General features: G+C 36.5%; 5 protein-coding genes across 6 annotated transcripts; 3 read left to right on the top strand and 2 right to left on the bottom strand.

The window, feature by feature from the left end:
* Positions 1-1,469: 1,469 nt before the first annotated feature.
* On the top strand, positions 1,470-9,793 carry LOC110822440 (uncharacterized). Its single transcript, XM_088218120.1, has 21 exons — positions 1,470-1,933; positions 2,057-2,192; positions 2,660-2,895; positions 3,008-3,232; positions 3,317-3,452; positions 3,573-3,646; positions 3,738-3,837; positions 3,917-3,974; positions 4,233-4,304; positions 4,412-4,628; positions 5,104-5,158; positions 6,130-6,461; positions 6,919-7,054; positions 7,498-7,730; positions 7,967-8,191; positions 8,311-8,446; positions 8,529-8,602; positions 8,689-8,788; positions 8,915-8,972; positions 9,183-9,254; positions 9,371-9,793. Exons 1-21 carry the CDS (start codon positions 1,632-1,634, stop codon positions 9,553-9,555), a joined length of 3,162 nt encoding a protein of 1,053 aa, XP_088074246.1. The 5' UTR covers positions 1,470-1,631; the 3' UTR covers positions 9,556-9,793.
* Positions 9,794-10,134: 341 nt separating this feature from the next.
* LOC110822241 (pre-rRNA-processing ESF1-like protein) lies at positions 10,135-16,332 on the bottom strand. Its single transcript, XM_088217461.1, has 7 exons — positions 15,513-16,332; positions 14,912-14,986; positions 14,144-14,370; positions 13,697-13,859; positions 11,982-12,110; positions 11,047-11,798; positions 10,135-10,827 (listed from the first exon to the last, which is right to left on the bottom strand). The coding sequence occupies exons 1-7, from the start codon at positions 16,317-16,319 to the stop codon at positions 10,554-10,556; spliced, it is 2,427 nt and encodes an 808-aa protein (XP_088073587.1). The 5' UTR covers positions 16,320-16,332; the 3' UTR covers positions 10,135-10,553.
* Positions 16,333-16,978: 646 nt separating this feature from the next.
* On the top strand, positions 16,979-18,366 carry LOC110822511 (peroxidase 64-like). Its single transcript, XM_022052642.2, has 4 exons — positions 16,979-17,268; positions 17,368-17,556; positions 17,634-17,796; positions 17,909-18,366. The coding sequence occupies exons 1-4, from the start codon at positions 16,999-17,001 to the stop codon at positions 18,301-18,303; spliced, it is 1,017 nt and encodes a 338-aa protein (XP_021908334.2). The 5' UTR covers positions 16,979-16,998; the 3' UTR covers positions 18,304-18,366.
* A 1,047-nt stretch (positions 18,367-19,413) lies between these two features.
* Positions 19,414-22,474, top strand: LOC110822556 (cell wall integrity/stress response component). 2 transcript variants are annotated; one of them, XM_022052700.2, is made up of 5 exons: positions 19,414-19,705; positions 21,050-21,168; positions 21,564-21,621; positions 21,745-21,822; positions 21,927-22,474. In XM_022052700.2, the coding sequence occupies exons 1-5, from the start codon at positions 19,519-19,521 to the stop codon at positions 22,118-22,120; spliced, it is 636 nt and encodes a 211-aa protein (XP_021908392.1). In that variant the 5' UTR covers positions 19,414-19,518; the 3' UTR covers positions 22,121-22,474. The 2 variants fall into 2 exon arrangements, with proteins under 2 accessions (XP_021908392.1, XP_021908393.1); XM_022052701.2 differs by having other exon boundaries at positions 19,416-19,705; positions 21,134-21,168; positions 21,927-22,183.
* On the bottom strand, positions 22,468-23,922 carry LOC110822509 (aquaporin PIP2-7-like). Its single transcript, XM_022052641.2, has 4 exons — positions 23,392-23,922; positions 23,005-23,300; positions 22,773-22,913; positions 22,468-22,697 (listed from the first exon to the last, which is right to left on the bottom strand). The coding sequence occupies exons 1-4, from the start codon at positions 23,684-23,686 to the stop codon at positions 22,587-22,589; spliced, it is 843 nt and encodes a 280-aa protein (XP_021908333.1). The 5' UTR covers positions 23,687-23,922; the 3' UTR covers positions 22,468-22,586.
* Between the last annotated feature and the right edge of the window lie 663 nt (positions 23,923-24,585).

Here is a 24,585-nt window from a genome sequence, read left to right as displayed (position 1 = left end):
GACAACCTCATTGTCCCAAGCCTCGTCGACCTGGACCTTCTGTTCCTGAGTTTCTCATGCCCTTTAGATGTTCCAAACATAGGTTTGTATCTTCTTATTCTTTTTTTTTTTTCAAAACTGACAATAGTAAATTATCAATCATGTATTTTATTTATAGAATTCTTTACAAATAAGATGCATGTAATTCTATTATATATATATATATATATATATATATTAGTCTATTAGTAATCAATTAAGTTTAGAAACAATATTCAAAGAAAGTTGTAAAGATTTTTATATTTATACTAACTTTTGGATGAAGATATACAAAATATAATTGTTTGTCGTGTTTGTTTTTGATGAATCAGTCAAACAAAAAGTAATCCAAGATTAGAGATTCTGAACATGATTGCAGATAAGGTTATGTTAACGTAACTTAATCAGATTAATTTCAATTTTCGTCTTCAACTAATTATAATAAATGAATGAATATGCAGACAATCGAAGGAATAGAATCTACATGCAGTGGAACTGGATGCTCACCCTCGTGTTATTCAGGTTCTCCACCAAATAGAACACATAATCCTTTAATACACGATGTCCAATTTCTTCATCAAATGGAGCTTCTCTCTCCCTTTCCCACAACCAAGCTTTCCACTCCCTCTCCCTATCCCATTTGATAATTACCTAATCTCTCTCATCAATTTTCCACATACCCTAACCAAAATTTTCTAATTTTGATAATTGGCACCAATTTTTCTTCTCATCTGAGTTGTAATCAGTTTTTTTTTTTTATTTTAAATTTTTTTTTATTATTTTGTAAATACCATGAATTCATATCTTGTAAATAATGATTTTGGTGATATGAAATTATGGTTCTATTTATGATCTTGAGATTTTTTTTTTTTATATATTTTAACTATTTATTATTATTATTTTATAAAATTCTATTCTATTATCTCGAATCGATAAACTAAGTGATAAGTTCAAGAACATCCTCTTAGAATATCTAAAATTTCAAAGAAATCACCTATAATTATTAAAACATAATTTGATGGATGCAAATATTAATATAATTATTTCAATTAATACGTCACTAACCCTTTTACTATTACCATATAACTTTCTTGTAGTAAAAAAAAAAAAAAAAATTATAATCTTACTAATGCAGTGAGTTAATTAACTTAACGTGAAGATTAAATTAAATCAACTTAGTTAGACCAAAATTATTAATTTATTTGTTAGAACAAAATTATGGGATATTATTAGATCACGCCACGTCAGCAGTTACGTAGCGTTAACTTAACGGAAACTTAATTTCTGTTACGTTAAAGAAGAAAAAGAACAAACCCCCCGCCACACCTGACCCCTCAGTTTCAACGTCCACAACTGTCAAAAAACTTTAAAAAGAAAAGATGGGTCCCACTCACCACATGCACACTAACACATACAGTCAGCCTACTGGCTCCTCCCCCACTTCTCTTCTCTGTAAACGAAAAACGTCAACAAACAATCTTTTCGTATTCATCCCAAGAAAATGTTTTTAAAAATTTCCCTCTTTTTATCCTCCGTGATCTAAATCTAGGGTTCTCATTTTCACATATCAAAATTCCCTTTTTTCACGGGGAAATCTTTTACTCGTTTTCCAAATGCATTGTTCTGTCTTTAAAATAATCCTTGTCTTGGTTCTCAATTGGACCTTTTTGAGTTCTAAGATTTGTAATGGCCGCATCTTCACCTTCAAGATGCACCACCGGTTCTCCGACACCGTTAAGAAATGGTCTCGTTCCACCGGAAGACTCGCCCATTTCCCTCCGCGGGGAAGTTTCGAGTACTACGCCGTTTTGGTCCACCACGATCGCGTCCTCCGCGGCCGCAAGCTCTTTGATACTGACTCAACCCTCTCTTTCTCCGATGGCAACTCTACTTTCCGCATCAGTTCTTTGGGATTGTAAGAATTCCCCAACCCCATCCCTCTTTTTTCTCTTTTCCTAATGAATTAGGGGAATTCTGAAAGTTTGGTTATTTCATTGTAAGTTAATCGCAATTTTTTATATGCTTCGTTCTTTTGCAGCTTGCATTACACAACGGTGCAACTGGGGACGCCGGGAATGAAGTTTATGGTAGCACTTGATACGGGGAGTGATCTGTTCTGGGTGCCCTGTGATTGTAGTAGATGCGCACCCACTGAAGGAAACATTTACGCTTCTGTATGTTATCCTTTCTTCTGTTAATTATGTTCTCTCTCTCTCTCTTTTTTTTTTTTTTCAAAATTATTTCCTATAATTTGTCTATCCATAAGCAAATGCAATGAATTGGGTAGGCAAATTGATTGATTGGAGTTTACAAATTTTGTAGCTTTTTCATTTGGCAATTCAGAGTCGAATTCTCCAAATGATATTTGAATTCTTGGAAACTTGCTCTGTCAACGGCAAGTAATCATTTTGAATAACCTACGGATACCTCAAAACCTCATTGGTTTTGCAAATCTTATTATCTATTTAATAAAATTTACATATCTACTACAGGCTACATGGAATCTGTTGGAATGTGCTGCGCCTAAGTGTCGTAATTCATGCCATATGTGAAATAAAGAAAGAAAGAAAGAAAATAAATAAATAGCAGTCGCTTTGGTGATCCAAGAGTCATCTGAAGTGTATAATCTTCATTGTGGCAGGATTTTGAGCTTAACATATATGATCCTAAAGAGTCATCTACTAGCAAGAAAGTCACTTGCAATAACAGTTTGTGTACACATCGTAATCGATGCCTTGGAACATTCAGCAGTTGCCCTTATATGGTCTCTTACGTCTCAGCCCAAACTTCTACTTCTGGTATTTTGGTAGAAGATGTTTTGCACTTAAAAACAGAGGACGACCATCCAGAAAATGTGGAGGCGTATGTCACTTTTGGGTGAGTTACTTGATATTTTCCGTTAATTCTCTTCAACTCATTCTTCCTTTTTTCCCTTTTCTCTTTTGACACCCTCCTTTAAGTTGATGCTAATGCAGTTTGAATTATGCAGCTGTGGACAGGTTCAAAGTGGTTCTTTTTTGGACATTGCTGCTCCAAATGGTTTATTTGGGCTTGGCATGGAGAAGGTATCAGTCCCTAGCATCTTTTCCAGAGAAGGGCTTACCCCTGATTCTTTCTCAATGTGTTTTGGATCTGATGGAGTTGGAAGGATAAGTTTTGGGGACAAGGGAAGTCCTGATCAGGAAGAGACTCGATTTAATCTGAATCCATCACAGTAAGTGGTAATTTCTCGTATACTTGACTATCCTTTAAGAACTATAGATTTAATTGCTGTCTTAGATCTGGAAATGTTTTGCAGTCCAGCCTATAACATTAGTATAACTCAAATTCGAGTGGGGACATCATTGATTGATGTGGATTTGACAGCTCTTTTTGACTCGGGCACCTCATTTACATATTTGGTTGACCCAGCATATACAAGGCTTTCAGAGAGTGTAAGTGCTTGTTGTCATCAAACTCAAAAAAGAGGCTTGTGCGTATATACATGCTTAGATAAATAAATATGTCCTTATAGATGTACACATATATAAATGATACTTAATGTCCTTTTGCAGTTTAATTCACAAGCACGCAATACGCGCCGTCCACCTGATTCAAGGCTCCCTTTTGAATATTGTTATGATATGAGGTGATTGCATGTTTGTTAGTTCTTTCTCTCTAACTTGTTTTTTCTTCCGTTTGATGTTAAACATCTAATCCTTTTCCATTATGCTGCACAGTCCCGAGGCAAATGTTAGTTTGGTACCTAGCATGAGTTTAACAATGAAAGGAGGAAGTTATTTCACTGTGTATGATCCAATAATTGTCATCTCTACTCAGGTAAATCTCCATTATTTTGTTTTGTACATTATTGACCAAGAAACAGTTATTAATAAAATTTTTCTATAATGATTTGCAGAGTGAACTTGTGTATTGCCTAGCTGTTGTCAAGAGTACGGAAATGAATATAATTGGGCGTAAGTGTTCTATGAAGAGTTTCCTATAGTTCTCAAAATTTCTAAGCTATAGAGGTTCATGATTAAGCGGGTAGACTGTTTGGTTAGCATGAACTTTTGAATGTTAAGCTTATGCAAATTGAACCTTTCTGCTTCCCTGCATTTTAAGGTTATAACCAGTGACTAGGTGGTTGCTCATTTTGTTCTGAACCAACATGCCGACTGCATAATAAACTCTTAGCCTTGCTTTGCTGATTTAGCTGTTACAATATTTTACAGAGAATTTTATGACTGGCTACCGTGTAGTTTTTGATCGAGAAAAATTCATCCTGGGGTGGAAGAAGTTTGATTGTAAGTGTCGCTAATATATATTCCCTTTCTGTTTTGTCATTTAAACTTTTGTTGTTCACGCATATGTTACTCATCTATAACTTCTATAAACTGGATGTACCATGCAGGTTATGACATTGAGAATTCTACCTCTTTTCAAGTTGAACCACACTCTAAATCTGTTCCTCCTGCTGTCGCTGCCGGACTACGTAATCACACTACTCCAGAATCAACTAAAGAGACCACAAACAAATCTCAGACTTCAGCTTCTTCCGTGTCTTACTGTTGCCGTACTTATCACTGGACTTGCCTCAGATTTGTGTTCATATCGTTTCTGTTGTTGTAGCTGCTCTATATTCATTATTTTTCTTCTTTCCGGTTGCTGCCTGCTGTGGTAGTAATTGGTAGAGGTCATATACCCTCGCACAGTGTACTGCTCAGAAATCACCTCACTGGTCCTAGTTAGCTTTGAATTTGGCTTGGCCAGATCATAGATACAAACAATTGCTTATCTGGAATCTGGCTTGGCCAGGATGACAACTCGTCCTAGACAGAAACAGATTTTGCTGGTGTAGAAAACAGCCCTTGTACCATTTCATTTTTGTCCATATCCCTCATTTCAAAATCTTTAACATATGGAACACTGTAGAATTCTGTACATTATTTCTATAATAGAGACTCTGGGCAGAAAACTTTCTTCTCTTTATAAATGAAGCCATGATGGTTCACATTTCTATGGTGGTCAGTTTCTATTCAAGATAACTCTTTCGCATGCAGCCGTATCATGTTCTTATGCACTCAAGTAGATTTCTCTCACTAGTGTGGAATCGGTCCAATTTGTTGCCATTAAAGAGGAGAAAGACAGAGCAAGGATGGTATGAACTAAAACAGTATCATTACTTAAAAGGGGTCAATGACCTTTTATGTAGGACAGTAACTGGATTGTTATGGCTGGACTTGGACCTTGTTGTGGCCACTATATATTCCCTGTCATATGCTACAGTGACCATTAATGAAAAAACATGTGGCATCAACTTTAATTATTACAGAGAAGTGTTTTTATATATTTTGTGTAACTTTAAAGCACCAACTATTGCAAGCTGAAAATGAAATTCAAAGACCAACAAGTATTGAATGCCAGCTTCCACGTTGTTTCATATAATTTGAAAGTTTCAAACCTGCAACTTTATTTTTCCTTGTGGTAGTTGGAAGTTTGATGAACTTCCCTGCACTAATTGCGGGTACAAACCACTAGGTGGTGGTGTATTATTATGGAAACAGAAATTCCCATTTTAAAAAAAAAAAAACACCTTATTCATTAAATTACTAAATAAATCCTTAAATTTTAGGGTTCATAAATCGGAACAAATATTCCCTAATCCTCCTCCTCTCAGTTTTCAACGGTTCTTTTCTCAAAGAACAAATAGCCGACCTGGACGCTCCCTCCCTCATTTTGCATTTATGGTCTGGAATTTTAAAATATTTGAATTTATTTTAACCAAAATATTTTATTAAAATGAAAGGGAAAAAAGAACAGCCTAACGGGGTTAATATTAAAGATTAAAAATTAAAAATTAAAAATAAACCACCACTAATTTAATAATTCAAACTGGCGGGACCCACACAGACGCGGTTATGGCACTAAAACATGAAGCGCGGTTTCGTCCTCGCAACAACAGCGAAAGACTTTGACTTTTTTTTTTTTTTTTTTTTTTTTGGCATTTAGCTTCGCAGAAGCAAACCATCCACTGCTCACTACTTCATTCAAACCCTGAAAGGCCAAACAATAAATTTTGCTTCGCCTCAATTCCCTCCCAACTGAGAGTCGCAACTTTCCCGGAATTGACTCCAGTGGATCATGGCTGGGTATAGCAGTCACAGCAGTACTTTGTTTTTGTTGCTGCTGGTGGTGGTGTCGGGTTGGGGGGGTTTGAGCAAGTGTGAGGCGTTTGGGACCTTTGGATTTGATGTTCATCATCGGTTCTCGGATCCGGTTAAGGGAATCCTGGCCGTTGATGAGCTGCCGGAAAAGGGAAGTGTCAACTATTACGCCGTCATGGCCCACCGCGATCGCTTGATCAGGGGCCGTCGACTCGCCTCCCTCGAGCAACAGACACCGCTCACGGCACTCACTTTCTTAAACGGCAACGACACTTACCGAATCGAAGTTCTCGGATTGTACGGTTTATGCCTTCAACTTCTATTTTATTGTTCTTTTTATTTTATTTTAAAATTCTCAGGTAATTATGTGTGTAGTTTTTGTATTTAAGTTTACTCTTAACTAGTTGCTTAGAAAGTTTTCGGTGATGAAAAATGAAGGAAGGAAACGTTTACTTTAAGGGGAAAGAAGAAAAACGCGTAAAGAATCGAATTAATTAAGCTCAAGCTTTCCTTTTCTGCTTTAATATAAAAACATGTTGGTTATGATTTTTTCAGAAGGAGTCGTGATTATTTTGATCTTCCGTCAGTTAAGAAAAAATGCAATCTTTCCTTTTCATTGATTGTACATTTCGTAATTGGTTATTAAACAAAGGTTAAATTTTCATAACTTTTTTTTTCTGGTGCTCTTTAAGTAAGAAAATAATTACTATTTGAACTAATCTCTTCTTCTCTGAATATGTTATTGGAATCTCAGTCTGCACTATGCCAATGTTTCGGTGGGGACGCCGGCTTTATCGTTTCTAGTAGCATTAGACACCGGCAGTGATTTATTCTGGTTACCATGTGATTGTACTAGTTGTGTGCACGGCTTGAAGTCATCAACTGGACAGGTGTGCTGTTCTTTTCCATGGCCTTGAAACTTTGTTTGAACTCTCTTTCAATATTAAGCTGGCTTCTAGGTTAGTTACTATCTCAAAGTCCGAAACTTGAGCTGAATTTGTTGGAGAAGGTTTATTTAAGACCCATCTAAATAGAATTGAATTGATGACCGTCTGTGCATCTATTTTTCTTGTCCTTTACGATGGAGCTGAGATATGAAACATCCTTCAAGAGTTGACACTGTTGTTTACTTGTGTATTTACCTTAGAATATCACTTGTGATCATATGCAGAATGATGGATCTTATGGCATTTATTGTTTTGCGAATGACACATTTTCCATCAACTAGAACGCTGAATCTTTACTGATTTGAATGCCCGATAGCTTAACGTAGAATGATTTATTGTATCATTGATTTCCATGCTTCCTCACCTAGTCTTTTGTCAAACAACAGATAGACTTCAATATATATAGCACCAATACATCATCAACAGCCTCAAAGGTTCCCTGTAACAATACTTTGTGTGCACGACAAACCCAATGTCCTTCACCCAATAGTAATTGTCCCTATCAAGTTCGATATCTCTCTAATGGCACCTCATCTACTGGGATCTTGGTGGAGGATTTATTACATTTAACTTCAGAAGATAAACAATCAAAAGCTGTCGATGCCCCGATTACATTTGGGTAGGTAATTTTCATCAATCTTCTGTTGGAAACTTCAGGGTAAATATTGGCATTCCCCATAAACTTTCTAGAAAGTTGCAAAACATGCTTGCTTTTAGGTAGTCAAATCATGATAGTATCATAGTACGACATAATTTCCTTCGCATAACTCACAGTTGAAATCAAATACGGAATCAAAATTAAATATTCTTTTTTCAGTTAAAAGACCCAGGATAAAGATCTGTTCCTTTTTGCAGTTGTGGTCAGGTTCAGACAGGTTCATTCTTGGATGGTGCAGCTCCCAATGGTCTTTTTGGCCTTGGGATGGCTGATATCTCTGTTCCTAGCATGTTATCAAAAGCAGGGCTTGCCTCAAATTCTTTTTCAATGTGTTTTGGACATGATGGAATTGGGAGGATTAGTTTCGGAGATAAAGGCAGCGCTAACCAAAGTGAAACACCATTCAATCTTAGGCAAACACAGTAAGTGATCACCTATTCAACCATGCTGGTGATGATTTCACTGATTTGGCATTTCTAATATGTTTGATCTGCATATAATGCTGGGTGTGCTGATTTTTTTCCATGTGGCTCCTGATTAGTCCCGCATATAACGTCAGCATCAGTCAGATCAGTGTGGGGGGGAATGTTGCTGATCTTGAATTCAGTGCAATCTTTGACTCTGGCACCTCATTTACGTACTTGAATGACCCAGCTTATACGCTAATTTCTGAGAGTGTGAGTAGCTTAAGTTGCAGAATTCTTGGTAGTAATGTCAGAATTTACTGTATGACAACTGATAATTTGTGCTATTTGGCAGTTTAATACCTTGGCTTTGGAGGAGAGGCATTCATCTGATTCTGGTCTTCCTTTCGAGTACTGTTACGATTTGAGGTATAAGTTTATCTTGTTACATACCAATATTTTGTTAGTTTTTTCTTTTTTCATTTCGAGTCCTCAATCTCTAACTTTACGTGCAGTCCAAATAATAAAAGCTTCAAATATCCTATAGTGAGTCTGACAATGAAAGGTGGAGAAAAGTTCCTTGTCAATGATCCAGTACTAGTAATATCTATGGATGTAAGGCCTTGCTATCTCTTTCTCTCACCCCCTTTTTCGGGTTTGGTTACAAAGCTTAACTTTCTGTGTAATTTGACATCTATCACCTGCCTCTCAATATATGCTAAAGTTTCTTTTGATTTCCAGAGTGGAGATATATATTGTTTGGGTGTTGTCAAAAGTGAAGACGTGAATATCATTGGACGTAAGTACATAAACATGACAACTATGATTTGTGTATAATCTAGCAGCTTACTTTTCATATTGATGAAAGTGCTTTGTCAGTGAGTCAGTGTTATTTGGAATGTAATATACGCTTGTTTTGATCCGTCGTCCTTTTTCAATTTGGTTTCTCCTGGTTGCATGGCATTGGATAATTGTTGATTATGACATGAATTTATTGGACTCAATCCAGAAAACTTCATGACTGGTTATCGAATTGTCTTCGACCGCGAGAAGATGGTGCTGGGTTGGAAGGCATCTGATTGTGAGTATTATTAGTCTACCATGGTGGTCATTTTGATTTCATGTTAAATTCACTCTGTTTTCTGTTTCCAGAGGGTGATCTTTGAAATTTGTGTTGACAAGCTTGTTTATGTGCAGGTTTTTCTCGTGATGAGTTTAACAGCTTACCAGTCAGCCCACCAAAGTCCAAGGCATTTCCCCCGGCCATTTCTGTCAATCCAGAAGCCACAGCCATACCCACCCCCGGGAATGGCTCACCTCAGTTGAACCCCTTGACATTGGCACTCGTTATCTTTCTTTTTCCAGTTTTAATCTTTTCCTGATAGCGCTTTTTTCTCTTTTCTTTGTTCTTTTTTTCTTTCTAAATACGAACCTTCATCATCAATCTCTGTAGTCCTTACCACATATTATCAGTAGGCATTTGTTTAGGGTAAAATTACAGGAAGCTCAGGTGAGGTCCATTTATTTTTGGCGTATTTTCATCTTCCATCATTTGAGCATTGGGTTGTAAATATTTTATTGTTGTAACCACATACAAACAATGATTAGAGCATTTTTAAATGACTGAGTTTAAATTTTACTTTCTTTGTTGCCCTTATAAGCCATGCAAGAAACTTATTGTATCTTATATTTTTGAATGAAAATGTACTTCATTAGAAAATTTAGATATATTTTTAGTTATCTTGTTAATTTTTAATTTAAAAGAATTTCTTTTTTCATATACTTACTATTTGTATAAATTAAATGGAAAATATACTAATTTTTAATTTAAAAGCATTTCTTGAATGAACTCGTTAGGAGATTCTAGATGATAAAAGTTGAAGCCCTATATACTCAAATGTTCATTATACCAGTTGCAGTCCTAGCCATTGAATAATGAAATATATTGATAAATCTCCATCTACCAAGTACGCATCTCCAGACCCTCTTTTCATTCCTCCCACTGGAAACAAAAAATGGATATAATTAATTCTTACATGGTAAACATACTTTTCTCTCCAAATTCCACAGTATCTTTTGCAAATGCAAACCTATGAACTTAATTATACAAAAAAAAAAATACATTCTGAAATAGTACTCCAACTCAATCATTGAATCCCAGATTCCGGCAAAATTTTAGCTCCCTTTATTTCTATAAAAAAAAATTCATTCCGGACGTATCCCCCGCCCAACGCGCTCTGCCTGACTATGGCCTCTTTGTGCGCAGTGCACATTGTAACAGGGGAAGCAGATCTTATCTGTCTTGGTTTCAGTTGGTATTGACTTAGTTACTGTCTTCTTTAGTGCGGAGGATACTCAAGTCTTCTTCTCCACTGCAAATCTAGAGTGCATTCTTTCGTTTCTTGGAGGACACGTTATTTGAAGGTAACTGAACTTGCTTCGTCTTCATCTTAAGTGATTTAACTAATGAAGACAACTCAATTTTCTCCTTTGATGGTAATGCTTCAGTTTTTGTGTGCTTATCTTCACTCCTCTCAGCCTCCTCGGAAGGCAATTGAGCTTTTTTAGGCAACTTCTTAGGCTCACTTCCCACCAGTTCTTGCCGGTCACTCTTCTGCTGCTTCTGTGCTACTTGCCGAGCATAAGCTGCACTCCTGCAATGCCAAAACTCAGATTTTCAGCACCGGCTATAGAAGTCAATGTTTAATATCAAAGCAAAGAATCCAGTAACTGTTACAGTTAAAACAAGGCACTTTCTTTATAGCAATCGTGGGGACATATGATCCACCGATTTTTTTTCTCAAATCATTTAATTAAATGGGCCAACTGACATACATTTTAGCAAATAAGTTGTATTCTCTTTATTATAGTACCTTTTGAACTGTGGATCTGTGGGATCCAACGCAAAGAGAGGTGAAGTGAAGAGAGATGAAAATCGTGGATCGTCGTAATCCGCAGCTGGTATTTTGTCCTCATGTATAATTTCTTTCCCCTTTTTCCCCTTGACCTTCTTAGGTTTCAGATTATATCCCTTGACACCAGATTCTACCCCCTTGTCATCAGCAAGTAATAATTCCAACTCCGCTCTGCTTGCTTCTGTTTCCTTCTCTGTATCTTGATGCTGCTTTCCTTCTTTGTCACTCCTACCTCGGACATCCTTCTTAAGTCTTTTAACGGGAGGTTCTTCTAGAAAGAAGTCATCAGGTTGTTCTGCTATTGCTTCTTGATCAGTGTCACTACTCTCATCATCCTCTGAAGAATACTTGGATTTATTTTTTCTGGCTGCCTTCTTCTCACGTCTTTTTCTGAGATATGCCTCCCAAACAGTTTCTGATTTCTTATCCTTCTTCTCTAGAATGCGCTTGCTTAAATCTTCCAACCCAGTATTGAAAGTGACCTCCATATCTTGGCCTTCATCTTCATCCTCTTTACCTTCTTCATCTGAACCATCCCCAGACTGGAGCAATGCACGATAAATATCTCTTTTTTTCAGTTTTTCATCAGGGTGGCTTCCTGTGGCCTGCTTTTTCTGTTTTTCGTCAAACTGATCCTCTGTGATTTCATCCTCATCATCATCAATGTCACTTTCATCAGCCAAAAACTCTTTCAGTTCCAACTCAGCCAACTATTTCAGACGATCGCATTAGCAGCTAGAAAATAACATTATCATGCAAAGCCAGGAAAAGAGAAGAATGCAGGACAACAGAAAAAAAACTGAACTTTGCCTTGTGTTAGACTTGATTCACAGAGAGCAAAAAAATATTATAAGAAGTAATATTTGTAACCGACTCGGATCAAATCTACCAACCTGCTCAGCATTGAATGTACGTTTCAAGGTCTTCACACGTTGTGGCTCATCCTCATCCCATGAAAGTCGAATTTTACTTAGCTGCAGCGCTTGAGTTTGAAAATTTAAACCCTCATAATTTGAAGGTCCCTGAATGGAATAAAGAATCAGCAGTTAACTTCACGTTGCTTTTAACTCTACATGTAGGCTAGGAGGTTCAGAGGAAAAATTCAGCATCTACCTACGGTAAAACATAAAAAATTTGACACAATTCAATCTTTATATGGAATGGGCATCAAAATAACATTCCTTCCATCACTAGAGGCAGGATGAGCAAGTATGACTCTTCTGCCCATGAGTTCATTTATTCATATGGCCCTAAAGATCATATAATTGGAGAACACACCTCTGTAGCAACATCACAAGCTTCATGTTTAAATTCCATGGAATCAGGTATAAATCTTAAATCAAACACATTTGACGATCTCTCAAACTCAGTTCCATCACATACGGTAAAACATGAAAAATTTGACGCAATTCAATCTTTATATGGAATGGGCATCAAAATAACATTCCTTCCATCACTAGAGGCAGGATGAGCAAGTATGACTCTTCTGCCCATGAGTTCATTTATTCATATGGCCCTAAAGATCATATAATTGGAGAACATACCTCTGTAGCAACATCACAAGCTTCATGTTTAAATTCCATGGAATCAGGTATAAATCTTAAATCAAACACATTTGACGATCTCTCAAACTCAGTTCCATCACATACGGTAAAACATGAAAAATTTGACACAATTCAATCTTTATATGGAATGGGCATCAAAATAACATTCCTTCCATCACTAGAGGCAGGATGAGCAAGTATGACTCTGCTGCCCATGAGTTCATTTGTTCATATGGCCTTAAAGATCATATAATTGGAGAACATACCTCTGTAGCAACATCACAAGCTTCATGTTTAAATTCCATGGAATCAGGTATAAATCTTAAATCAAACACATTTGACGATCTCTCAAACTCAGTTCCATCACATACGGTAAAACATGAAAAATTTGACACAATTCAATCTTTATATGGAATGGGCATCAAAATAACATTCCTTCCATCACTAGAGGCAGGATGAGCAAGTATGACTCTGCTGCCCATGAGTTCATTTGTTCATATGGCCTTAAAGATCATATAATTGGAGAACATACCTCTGTAGCAACATCACAAGCTTCATGTTTAAATTCCATGGAATCAGGTATAAATCTTAAATCAAACACATTTGACGATCTCTCAAACTCAGTTCCATCACATACGGTAAAACATGAAAAATTTGACACAATTCAATCTTTATATGGAATGGGCATCAAAATAACATTCCTTCCATCACTAGAGGCAGGATGAGCAAGTATGACTCTGCTGCCCATGAGTTCATTTGTTCATATGGCCTTAAAGATCATATAATTGGAGAACATACCTCTGTAGCAACATCACAAGCTTCATGTTTAAATTCCATGGAATCAGGTATAAATCTTAAATCAAACACATTTGACGATCTCTCAAACTCAGTTCCATCACATACGGTAAAACATGAAAAATTTGACACAATTCAATCTTTATATGGAATGGGCATCAAAATAACATTCCTTCCATCACTAGAGGCAGGATGAGCAAGTATGACTCTTCTGCCCATGAGTTCATTTATTCATATGGCCCTAAAGATCATATAATTGGAGAACATACCTCTGTAGCAACATCACAAGCTTCATGTTTAAATTCCATGGAATCAGGTATAAATCTTAAATCAAACACATTTGACGATCTCTCAAACTCAGTTCCATCACAAGCTTTGTAAAGATAGTCTGCTGTTGCACTCGAATCACATTCTACAACACCATAATAATATCTGAGGATGGAAAAAGTAAATAAAAATATTAAATGAACATAGCTAATGAAATGCTAGTTTTCTTCTTCTACTTCTTCCCCAACAAAATGATCTTTTTTTCTCAAACATTATCTAAATATACATAAACTATATCCAAGAATAATTTAAAACAAATCTAAAAAAGGTTTAATTTAATATGAAATGAATAACACCTTGGAGATGATAAAATGATTGTAAAAGAAGGTGCCAAGGGATAATTAGCAGGGTCCATAAAAGAAACAATAACTAGTAGGAACATGAATCACCTTAGTCTACTTCTCTCATAAGCACGCAATTTCTCATTATCAATTTCATCATCATCGTCATCATCTTTATCTTTTTCCTCATTTTCATCATCAAATAACCCAACAGGTCCTTGAACTTCTTCCTCTTTCATGCGCTGAAGTCCGAACTCAGATGGATAGATGGATACTGACAAAATGTGCCCGTCTTTAGGGAGAAATGAGCTCAATACTACATATAAATCCACAGCCTATGGCATCATCAGGAAAATAGGAGTAAGTGGCATTCCCTTTGAAGGTTTGAAAGAATCATGAACTACCACTGCACAGACGTTATAGCACCCAGCAACCTTTTAACAGATTTTTTCATGTCCTATAATATCAATATTAGAATGTGTGGAACTTTTGAAAGAACTAACAAAAAAAAAAAACAAATGAAGGATGGATGTCCAATATTTTCACTCTATTATCTAGTTCCTCAATCTGCATGGAATGATCACTAGGACAAGAAACAATTTGAAACATCTGAACATGCATGCAGGCACCATGACATAACTGCATGAGCAAATGGATGAAAAATACTGCATTAAAGTTCAAATACTCCCACAGCAAGTTTGCCCTTAACTCAAGAAATTGCATGGGAATCTTACATTTTTCAATCCATTAATGGTTTAAAAATTGGAACTCAAATCCATCCACGGATAAGACAATACCTGGATACCAATACACTGCAATTTATATTGAAAAAAATGACCCTTAGAAAGAGCTCAATTCTGAACTTGAGCAACATACCTTAACATGCCTCCAGTCCATATTAACAACAGCAAGCCTTCGGGTTTCTTTTTCAATCACAGGTATATTCTCTTCCTGTCAATTCAATCACTAATAGTAAGACGAGTTGATCCATTGCAGTAAAGTCATGACAAGAAGCACCAATTTTTCTTACCAAAAAAAGAAAAGAATTGAATGTCATTATGCAGTGAAATAACAATATCCTATTTTTAGTTAAACAAACATTTGAATACATGAGAATCATCAGTTTGTGAATTGAGAAAAGTATTTTCAATTTTGTGTCCACCAAACTTGTGCTTCTTTATTCAAAACTTGCAACTACAAAAACTAGCATCAATATTCAAACTTTGAAACTCGGAATCATGGAAAATTCATGTACATTATAATTTGTAATTTCCTACATTATCAGAAGGAACAGCTAAAAGTGCATCCGACTTGCAACTACAAAGACTAGCATCAATATTCAAAGTTTGAATCTCAGAATCATGGAAAATTCATGTTCATTATAATTTATAATTTTCTACGTTATCAAAGCAAAAAGCAGCTAAAGCAATTAATTTGTACTAAAAGTAATAAATCCAAATGCAAGCTCAAATTTTACCTGTATTTCAGGCTCTCCATCATCATAAACCACCTCCTCATCCTCTTCTTCTTCATCAGTAGTAGACTCCACTTCACCTCCTTCCGCCACCAATTTCTCATCTTCTGACTCAGTCTCCGACTCCTCTTCTCCTTCACTTTCTCCTAATTCCTCTTCCTCACTCTCTTCCTCAGGCTCTTCCGCCTCCTCCTCACTATCCGTATCCTCCCTCTGTCTTCTTCTTTCTTTCTGTTCTTCATCTTCCTCCATCCGGTAAAAGTGTCGTAGAGAATCTCCAGAGCTCTTCTCCTTCTTAGGCTTGCCTCGCTTGTCCAATGGAGCCGAAGATGAAGCGAAGCGCTTGTCGGTGAAGGCACGCTGGAACCGAGCGTCGATCGCCACCTTCGACTCCCGCTTCGAAACCTTCTGAAACCGCGGGTCCGAGTGCACTGACGCGAACCGGGGATCACTGATGATTTTGGATTCATTGTCGCCGGGATGATGGCCGTTCCGAGACTTCGAAGGCAGCGTAGCATCATCTGAATTCCCCGGCTTAGCTCTTTTATTCCGATTCCTATTTTTTGAACCCATTTGTTGATTAGTGGTAGCTCTCTTGTACGTTTGAGATGGTCTTTCTGGAGAAAATAGTGAAGAAGGAGGGAGGGGTTCTGCGCGAAGTGGAGTAAGGGTTTTAGGTATGATTGAACGCTGCCGGGGGGGTTGAGGTGGAGGAGGAGCGGGATTTGAAAACGAGCTTCCAGATCCTACTTGGACTGACCTTCCATTATCGGACCTGTCTGAATCTTTCACGGGCCGGGCCGAGGCCATTTCGAGAAGCAGGTCTACGCCTAACTGAGGCTGAGTGATTGGTCCGTCTAGATCGACCCAACTTGGTCCATTTATTATTACACATACTTTTTTTTTTATATAAATATTGTGTATGTATATATATATATATATATATGTATGTATGTACATAAGAATAAATATAATTTTAATTAAAAAATTTTATAATTAAATTAAATTTAATCCCAACACATATTCAAACAAAATAAATATTTAATAACGATTAAGTTTATTTAATTTTTTTTGAAAGAAGAAAAGTGGTCAAGTGGTTGTTACGGGCATCATCAAAGTTGGGTCCGGGACGAAATTATTATGTCTCCCGGCTCCATGAAAATCATATTATTCAAAAAAAATTAATATTGTTTTAGAAGATTTAATCTGTTTTTTTAACTACTAAAAATTTTGAATTGCAGATATAAACAACCTGATGTGCCTTTTTTGGATCATCATAATTTTAAATTACAATTAGGACGTACTGATGTAATAAAACAAAATAATAATATTAATTAGTGTTTGTGGGTTGAGTAGGATGCTTAAAAAACACACCACCACCAAATTATTCCAGGTCCAACTAATTAATTAAATATCACGGGCCATACTGATTTTAGTCAACAGAATATTTTCTCTTTTTTTGCAAAATCTACCCATAAATATTTACAGCATGCTTGCCCATCTCCCATGCAAACCCAAAAGTTCACGACTCTGGATTCTTTTCTTCTCCAATTTCTTGGCAGCCATGGTTCCGATCACTTCTCTCCTCATATTCTCACACCTAGTTTCAGTAGGAACATCACTGAGCTTGAATTACTACGAGAAAACGTGCCCATACGTTGATGATATTGTGAATGACATCGTGAAGAAGGCAGTGGCCAAAGACAAAACAGTTCCTGCTGCTCTACTCAGAATGCATTTTCACGACTGCTTCATAAGGGTAATTCGTTGCCATTTTATTAGGTCTTCTCTTTTTGTGTTTTTTTTTTCTTTTCTACAATGCGAAATAGTTTTATATGTGTTTATTGATTTGGTGAAGGGTTGTGATGGGTCGATATTGTTAAACTCTGGAGGAGGCAACAAAGCAGAGAAAGATGCACCGCCGAATGGTTCCCTACATGCATTTTATGTTATTGATGTTGCAAAGAGGGTAGTAGAAGACAGGTGTCCTGGAGTTGTCTCCTGCGCAGATATTCTGGCTTTGGCTGCCAGAGATGCTGTTGTGCTTGTAAGACATAATACCTACTTGTATATATTAACATTATGAGCAACATTTTACAATATACAATGCTAATTAATTTACAGTCTGGAGGTCCAACATGGAGTGTGGAAAAAGGGAGAAGAGATGGAAGAATATCAAGAGCAAGTGAAACTACAACGTTGCCAACTCCAACATTCAACATATCTCAATTGCAGAAGAACTTTTATCTAAGAGGTCTCTATTTGAAGGACTTGGTAGCTCTTTTAGGTATACTTTTACTCTTTTAACATACAATTTTTTTTAGGTATGTGACTCCAATAACTATATATAAGTGTGTGTGTGTGTGTGTATATGTAACAATTGAGATAAATATATGCAGGAGCACACACACTAGGATTTTCTCATTGTTCGTCATTCGGAAATAGAATCTACAACTTCAATACCACTCATGACATAGACCCCGTAATGCGCCCTTCCTTTGCAACAAGACTAAGGACCATCTGTCCACCTAACAACAAGGTCAAGAATGCTGGAGCTACAATGGATCCTTCACCGACAACTTTTGACAACACATATTACAAGCTGGTTCTACAGAGAAAAGCACTTTTCTCCTCAGATCAAGCCCTGCTCACTACTCCTTTCACCAAGTCTTTGGTCTATAAATTTGCTACCTCAAAAAAAGCTTTTCACCAGGCTTTTGTCAAATCGATTATCAAAATGAGTAGCCTCAATGGAGGACAGGAGGTTAGAAAAGATTGTAAGGTGATCAATTAAATTTCTCAGAGCTCCTTTTTTCATTTATCTTTAATGGGGAATCTATTTTGTTTTTTCTTTCCATTACATATCCACCCATTGCATGTTACTTTATTATTGTCAATAATTAATGTTCCACCTTAATCATTTACCTTATAGGACATTAATAATTCATTTTTACTTTTATTAGTAAAAAAAAATAAAAAATAATACAAAATGATTAATCGTGAAGTAATTTCGAATAACTATTTATAAAATGTTACATATACATTAATGATAACATAACGTTTTATCAAAAATACATATTAAATAATCTTTTACTAACGACATATAAGATATAATTTTATAAAAAATAAATTAAAGTATCGTGATATGAATACGTACAATGAATGATTTGTTACCCATTATCTAATTAATCATGCTTATACTAAATCAAGAACCATAAAAGAAAACAAACTTTGATTTTAACTACAATACAATATGCTACCTACTAATAGCATACAATTATTGATTTCAACAGAAGCAGAATATTAATGCTAACATATGAACAAACATAAACATGTTCCCTTTTTTTTTTAGCTGTAAAGTTCTCGGATAAATTTTAATGAATAAAAAGTAATTCGTTTTCGAACAATTCGATAGTCTGATTTGGTAGATTCGATTTTGGTTAAACTGGTGGCTCAAAAATTTTATTCTAATTAATCCTCCTAAAAATTATTAAATATTACCAAAATAAATATATATTAGCACTTTTTTTTTTAATGAAATAAAATACTAATACCACTTCTGGAGATTCATGACTAGGCCATCTTAAATTTTTGGTGATGAGAAAAAGAAGAAACGGTGCGTTTTGTATTCCCAGTGGGCATACACTTGCACAGGCAGTTAGCATGGGCTTCAAGGCCCACGCAACAAAACGGCCCGTTTCATATTGAAATAGCGGCTGCAGCCTGCGAGCCTGCGGGTGCATCAAAAGCCTTACAACTTTCGCTTATCAAAGTTAAAAGCCACTGATTAAGGACCCCACCAGTTAAGAAACCGAAATCAACGGATGATTATAGGCGATGGGCCCACCTTCTAGACCGGTAAATCGATATTTGGTACACGTTGCATACAGGGAATCATTGATGGGTCGTCATCATCTACATCCGTTTTCCCATTTTCTACTTTCTGCTTTTGAAGTGTCCATCTTTCTCGAACCATCCCCAATTCTCTCGCGCAGTTTCAGTGGCTTTCATGGCGCTTGCTCACTGCTTGTTCGCTGTTCCCATGGAGACCTCGAAGCACGCTAAAGCTTCTGTACTATCTTCATCGTCTTCTTCAAACGACTCTCTGTTATCTCTGTCTTTCGCTTCTGCTTCGCCCGGGTCCAAAGCTAGCAAGCTTTCTGTATTTCATAAGCCAGCCAGATTAAGAAAAAGCGGTAATCTCCATTTTCCGCTTGTTTATTTCAGTATTGACCTGCTTATTGTCTCCAGTAGGCTATAAAAACATATTAGAACTTTCGATGTTCTTCCCAATGTCGATTACTGTGATTAACCGCTGACGTTTTATCTGCTCTCACTGTTCTGCTGCCTGGCGCTTGCTTGTGCTCTTATTTCTATTATTTTATTAGTTCGTTGAAGAAAGAAAATTTTGCATTCCGTCGTCGGAAATCCACCACTTTTTACGAATTAATTTGTTATTGTCTATATCTTTTACTTTATCCCTCTAAATGAACCGAGAAGTATGTCTCAAATCTCCAGAGTCCCTAGATGAGGGGCAATTAGTTTTCATGATTTTGGACTGAGAATAAGATTTTTAGAATTGTGAATTACTTCTATGTTTCTCTGTAGCTTGCGCAGTGCTGCAATGAGAAGAACTATTAAGGTAAATAGTATTATTTAGCAAGTCCAAAATCCGAAAGGAAGAGATATATGCAACAATTCTTATCTTGTTTGGAAAAGAAAAGAATATATTCTTCCGCCCCAATGTTTACTTCCTATCGCATTATTTTATTTAATTATAATTTTTATGGCTGAACCAGTTGTACTTTGACCTTGAACCTTTGAAAATCAACATGTAAGTTTCCTGCTTGACTAGATAGGATAAAAAATGCACTCGACTTAAAACAGAACTCGAATATTTATTCTCTATCAACATTTATCTCTTAGATAGTATACTCTTGTCCTATTTCATGGCATTAACATTTCCAGCCAATGTTACCTTAGAGAATTTAGTTTAAGATTTATTTTGAGCCATAAGAATTTGAAGTTTGAACAAGCCCGAACCAGAAAGTTAATTCATGCATGAGGCATTAAGTACTCGGGCATTCCATAGTAAATGCACAGAGTGAGCAGAATGCTTTTCACATAATTTAGATTCTTGGACTCAAAAGAAATCTGCATGTTCTAAACCTGATATATAGTACTAGAACTGAGACCTCAGTTGTCCTTCTAGTAAATGCAGGATCAGCCTTAATGAGAAACAAGTCATATTTGAAGTTCACTTGATTGAAATCATCCATAAGTTTGAAATTACCTAGCATTCCCTGAGATAGTTTTAGGATAAGAAGTGAACTTCATATAACTGTCTAGTGCTTAGCGTTAAATAAAAAATGAGTTTCAGTCACTTTTTAATTTAGCGGATAAGTAATTTAGTTGTGAAGATGCTACTGCTCTATTCTAACTGTTAGTAATTCTTAAGTTTTTCTCTACTGAGTGTATTAACAAATGCTGTTTTACACTTCCTATGCGGTTGGTTGCTCAATTTTCTTTTTTGCTATCAGCCAAGGCTAAGCCACAAGAATCTGAAGTTCCTTTAGCTGAAGAAGCCTTTACTAATTTCAAGCATCTGCTTTTGCCAATCACAGATCGCAATCCTTATCTTTCTGAAGGAACAAGACAGGTGACTTTCTTTCAGTAACCTTAAATTAGTTGCATCTGGGTTCTTTTTTTATTTTGTGGGAGGGCAGTGACGGGGACTTCTTTCTCTTGTACAATATATCATTGCTCTTTCAAAAGAAATATATTATCATAGTTGCAGGATCCTTCTATATATATATATATATATATTATGAGCATTCTCTTTACCGCTTCACTTGTTATGATTTGTTTCAAGGTTGAAATTTCAATATATGATGGTTATCTTGCAATGGAAATTGGAGTCTTGAAAGATGATGTTCAATGTTCACGAAATGTTGGAGAGCTTTATGATCATATATTGTTCGTGTCTTTTAAATCTTGGCTAAAATATATCTCTTTTTACTTTTCCTCATTTTGGGGTTTAACTTGCTTGGTCAGGCTGCTGCAACCACTGCTGCTTTAGCGAAGAAGTATGGAGCTGATATCACAGTTGTCCGTATGTGCATTGACCTGTCTCCCTTTCATTCTTGTTTTATGGCAACTTAGCAGAGACATGTTACTACTAAAGACAATTTTTAAAGCAAGACTTGAAGCAATAAGAACTTTATGTTCTTTGCAGTTATCGACGAAAAGCAGAAAGAATCATTGCCAGAGCACGAAACCCTACTTTCTAGCATCCGCTGGCATCTCTCTGAAGGTTTTTGTGTTCTTGCATTATAATTATTTTTATGAATTGAGGGAATGTTTCTCCTCCAAGCATATGAGATACACAAATTTTCAGGAGAATGATATGTAATGCAGGTGGATTCCAGGAATTCAGGTTGTTAGAGCGACTTGGGAAAGAAAACAAGCCCACTGCAATCATCGGTGAGGTGGCTGATGATCTAGATTTGGATTTAGTGGTGATGAGCATGGAAGCTATCCATTCCAAGCATGTAGATGCCAATCTACTGGCTGAGTTCATTCCTTGCCCCGTCTTACTTTTGCCATTGTAAAATTGTAGCTTTTAAACCAAGTAGTAATTTAATTTACTGTCTGGCATAAATGCCAGTTTTGTCCGCGTGGGTATCTTCCTTTATTTACTTAAAAACAGTTATCCACCTCTCAACAACTGTGTGAAGAACAAGTACAAGGTTTCAATAGTGGCATGCTCGTGTGTGCATCAGACGACTGACATGAAGCTTGGGAACTTGAAGGACACCTTTTAGAAAACTAGCCATTCACGTGTTCCTCCATTTGTTTCCCTGTTGAGTCAATTTTATTTTCCTCATCACCTCCCTTCGGTTGGGATTTGCATTCAGGGTAGGACTTATTTAAAGTGAAATAAAATGGTTCTCTTGTTGTGAAAATATTTAGTTTGTTTTTGAAGCTACTTTTAAAAAGAAAAAGAAATTTATAAGAAAAAAAAAAAGTAACTAAAGTACAAGTAGGCAACCAAAAGGAACAGGGACGTGCTCTGTTTTAGTGAGGTCGGAAAGACAACAAAGCTTTAACAGCAGCTGCTCTTAATACATATTCGTGGTATGCAGCTGCAGCCAGTGCTCCAAGGAAGGGTCCGACCCAGAAAATCCACTGTCAATTATTATTTCAAAATAAATTAATTAACATGAATGTGGCAATGAAATAAGAGTTGAATGAAGGACAGACCTGCTCGTCCCAGACTTGTTGATTGTTGTAGACGACAGCCGCACCTAAGCTCCTAGCTGGGTTAATGCCAGTGCCCGTGATTGGGATGGTGGCTAGATGCACCATGAACACAGCTAACCCAATTGGCAACGGCGCCAAAACCTAATATTTCATTAATTATTTTTAACATATATACATGGAGAGAGAGAGAGAGAGGAACGAGATAATGAAGAAGTTGTTGCAGAAAACTGACGGGAATGAAGGATTCACGTGCACTTCTTTTCGGGTCGGTGGCGGAGAAGACGGTGTAAACAAGGACGAAACTTCCAATGATCTCAGCCCCTAACCCAGTGGTTGTCGAGAAGCCGGGTGCAACTGAGTTGGCACCTCCTCCATGCATATTATAGGAACGTGTCATGAATAACTTCACTAGCCCCACGCCGCATATTGCTCCCCCGCACTGCGACACCATATACGCCGCCGCTCTAATCAGCGACATCTTCCTCGCCGCAAACAGTCCTAATGTCACTGCTGGATTTATATGTCCACCTGCATTCCTCGTTTTCAAACAACAACAACAACATTAATTAAACTCCTAATTGCTTTTACATATACCTGAACATTTGTGTACGTATTATACCAGAAATTCCAGCAGTGCAGTAGACAAGAATGAAGATCATGCCGCCAAAGGACCAAGAAATGCCGAGAAGGCCAACACCATCGCAGGGATGAATCTGCTTCTTGTTACCAATAACCGTGGCAATGCCGACATAAAGGAAGAGAAAGGTGGCGACAAACTCTGCAATCACAGCCCTGTAAAACGACCATTTCTTCAGCTCTTCCATGTCTATTAGAGAAGCTGGCGGCGGATCTTCATAGTCTCTTCCTCTGATTTCTGCCCCCACCGTCTGTTCATTCCCCTCTCCACCACTCATTTTTATTCAATCTACCTCTTTCCTTAGTTAATGATCTCCACCGCTATCACAAAAATCTTTCTTCTGTCCTTGCCTGCATGCATGCGCGCATGCACATAACTAATTGATTATCAACTATAAATAATCTGAATTCAGGATGGTTAATTAATCATGATACTCTTAAGACTAGTGCAACTACTTTGTTCTAGCCGTGGTTTATGCTGCTTTATTACAATGAATGATCACAAGATTTTTGATTATGGTAACCATTAATTAATTTTAGCCGAAGACACGAGCTCAAAATTTTCCCTTTCTTACAACTCTCCGAATAAACTGTTCCTAAAATAAGACAAGTTATTTATCATACACATTTCTCTCCTTCAATATTTAATAAAATCTATATTTACTAAATCTGTGTAGTTTAAACCCTTTAAAAAATTAAACACTGTGTACATCGTACCACAACATATAATATAATATAATATATATATATATAGATATAATTAGGCAATAGAATCCTCGATGATTTAGTATTTTATAAAGAGTGGTGTTTGTTACAGCCATTGACTCTAATAGTAACGATAATATATTCTCTGTTTTTGTTCCTAGTTTTTTGTGTTAGACTTTAACTCCACCCAATATAAACCCTCCTATACATACATATCTACGTGATTGTTTATGTTTTAAATTCTCAACGATACATCATAAAAGAAACGTATATCTTCGTTGATTTTGAATTAATAATGATAAATAAATAAATAAATTAGTAGTAGCAGCCATCTAGAGTTAGTGTCTCACCGTCAGTAACACCAATGGGCCAGGCCCATTATCACGTTTTTACTTTGGAACGCACGTGCCTATTCCGCTACGTGACACTCGTACCGAATCGTTAAAAAAAAAAAAAAAAAAAAAAAAAAAAA

This window comes from Carica papaya, chromosome 4 (genome assembly GCF_054855325.1).
Source record: "Carica papaya isolate Zhongbai chromosome 4, ASM5485532v1, whole genome shotgun sequence".
Taxonomy (NCBI): Eukaryota; Viridiplantae; Streptophyta; class Magnoliopsida; order Brassicales; family Caricaceae; genus Carica; species Carica papaya.
Note: the sequence above shows the minus strand (reverse complement) of the source record. Positions and strands in the feature narration are given on the sequence as shown.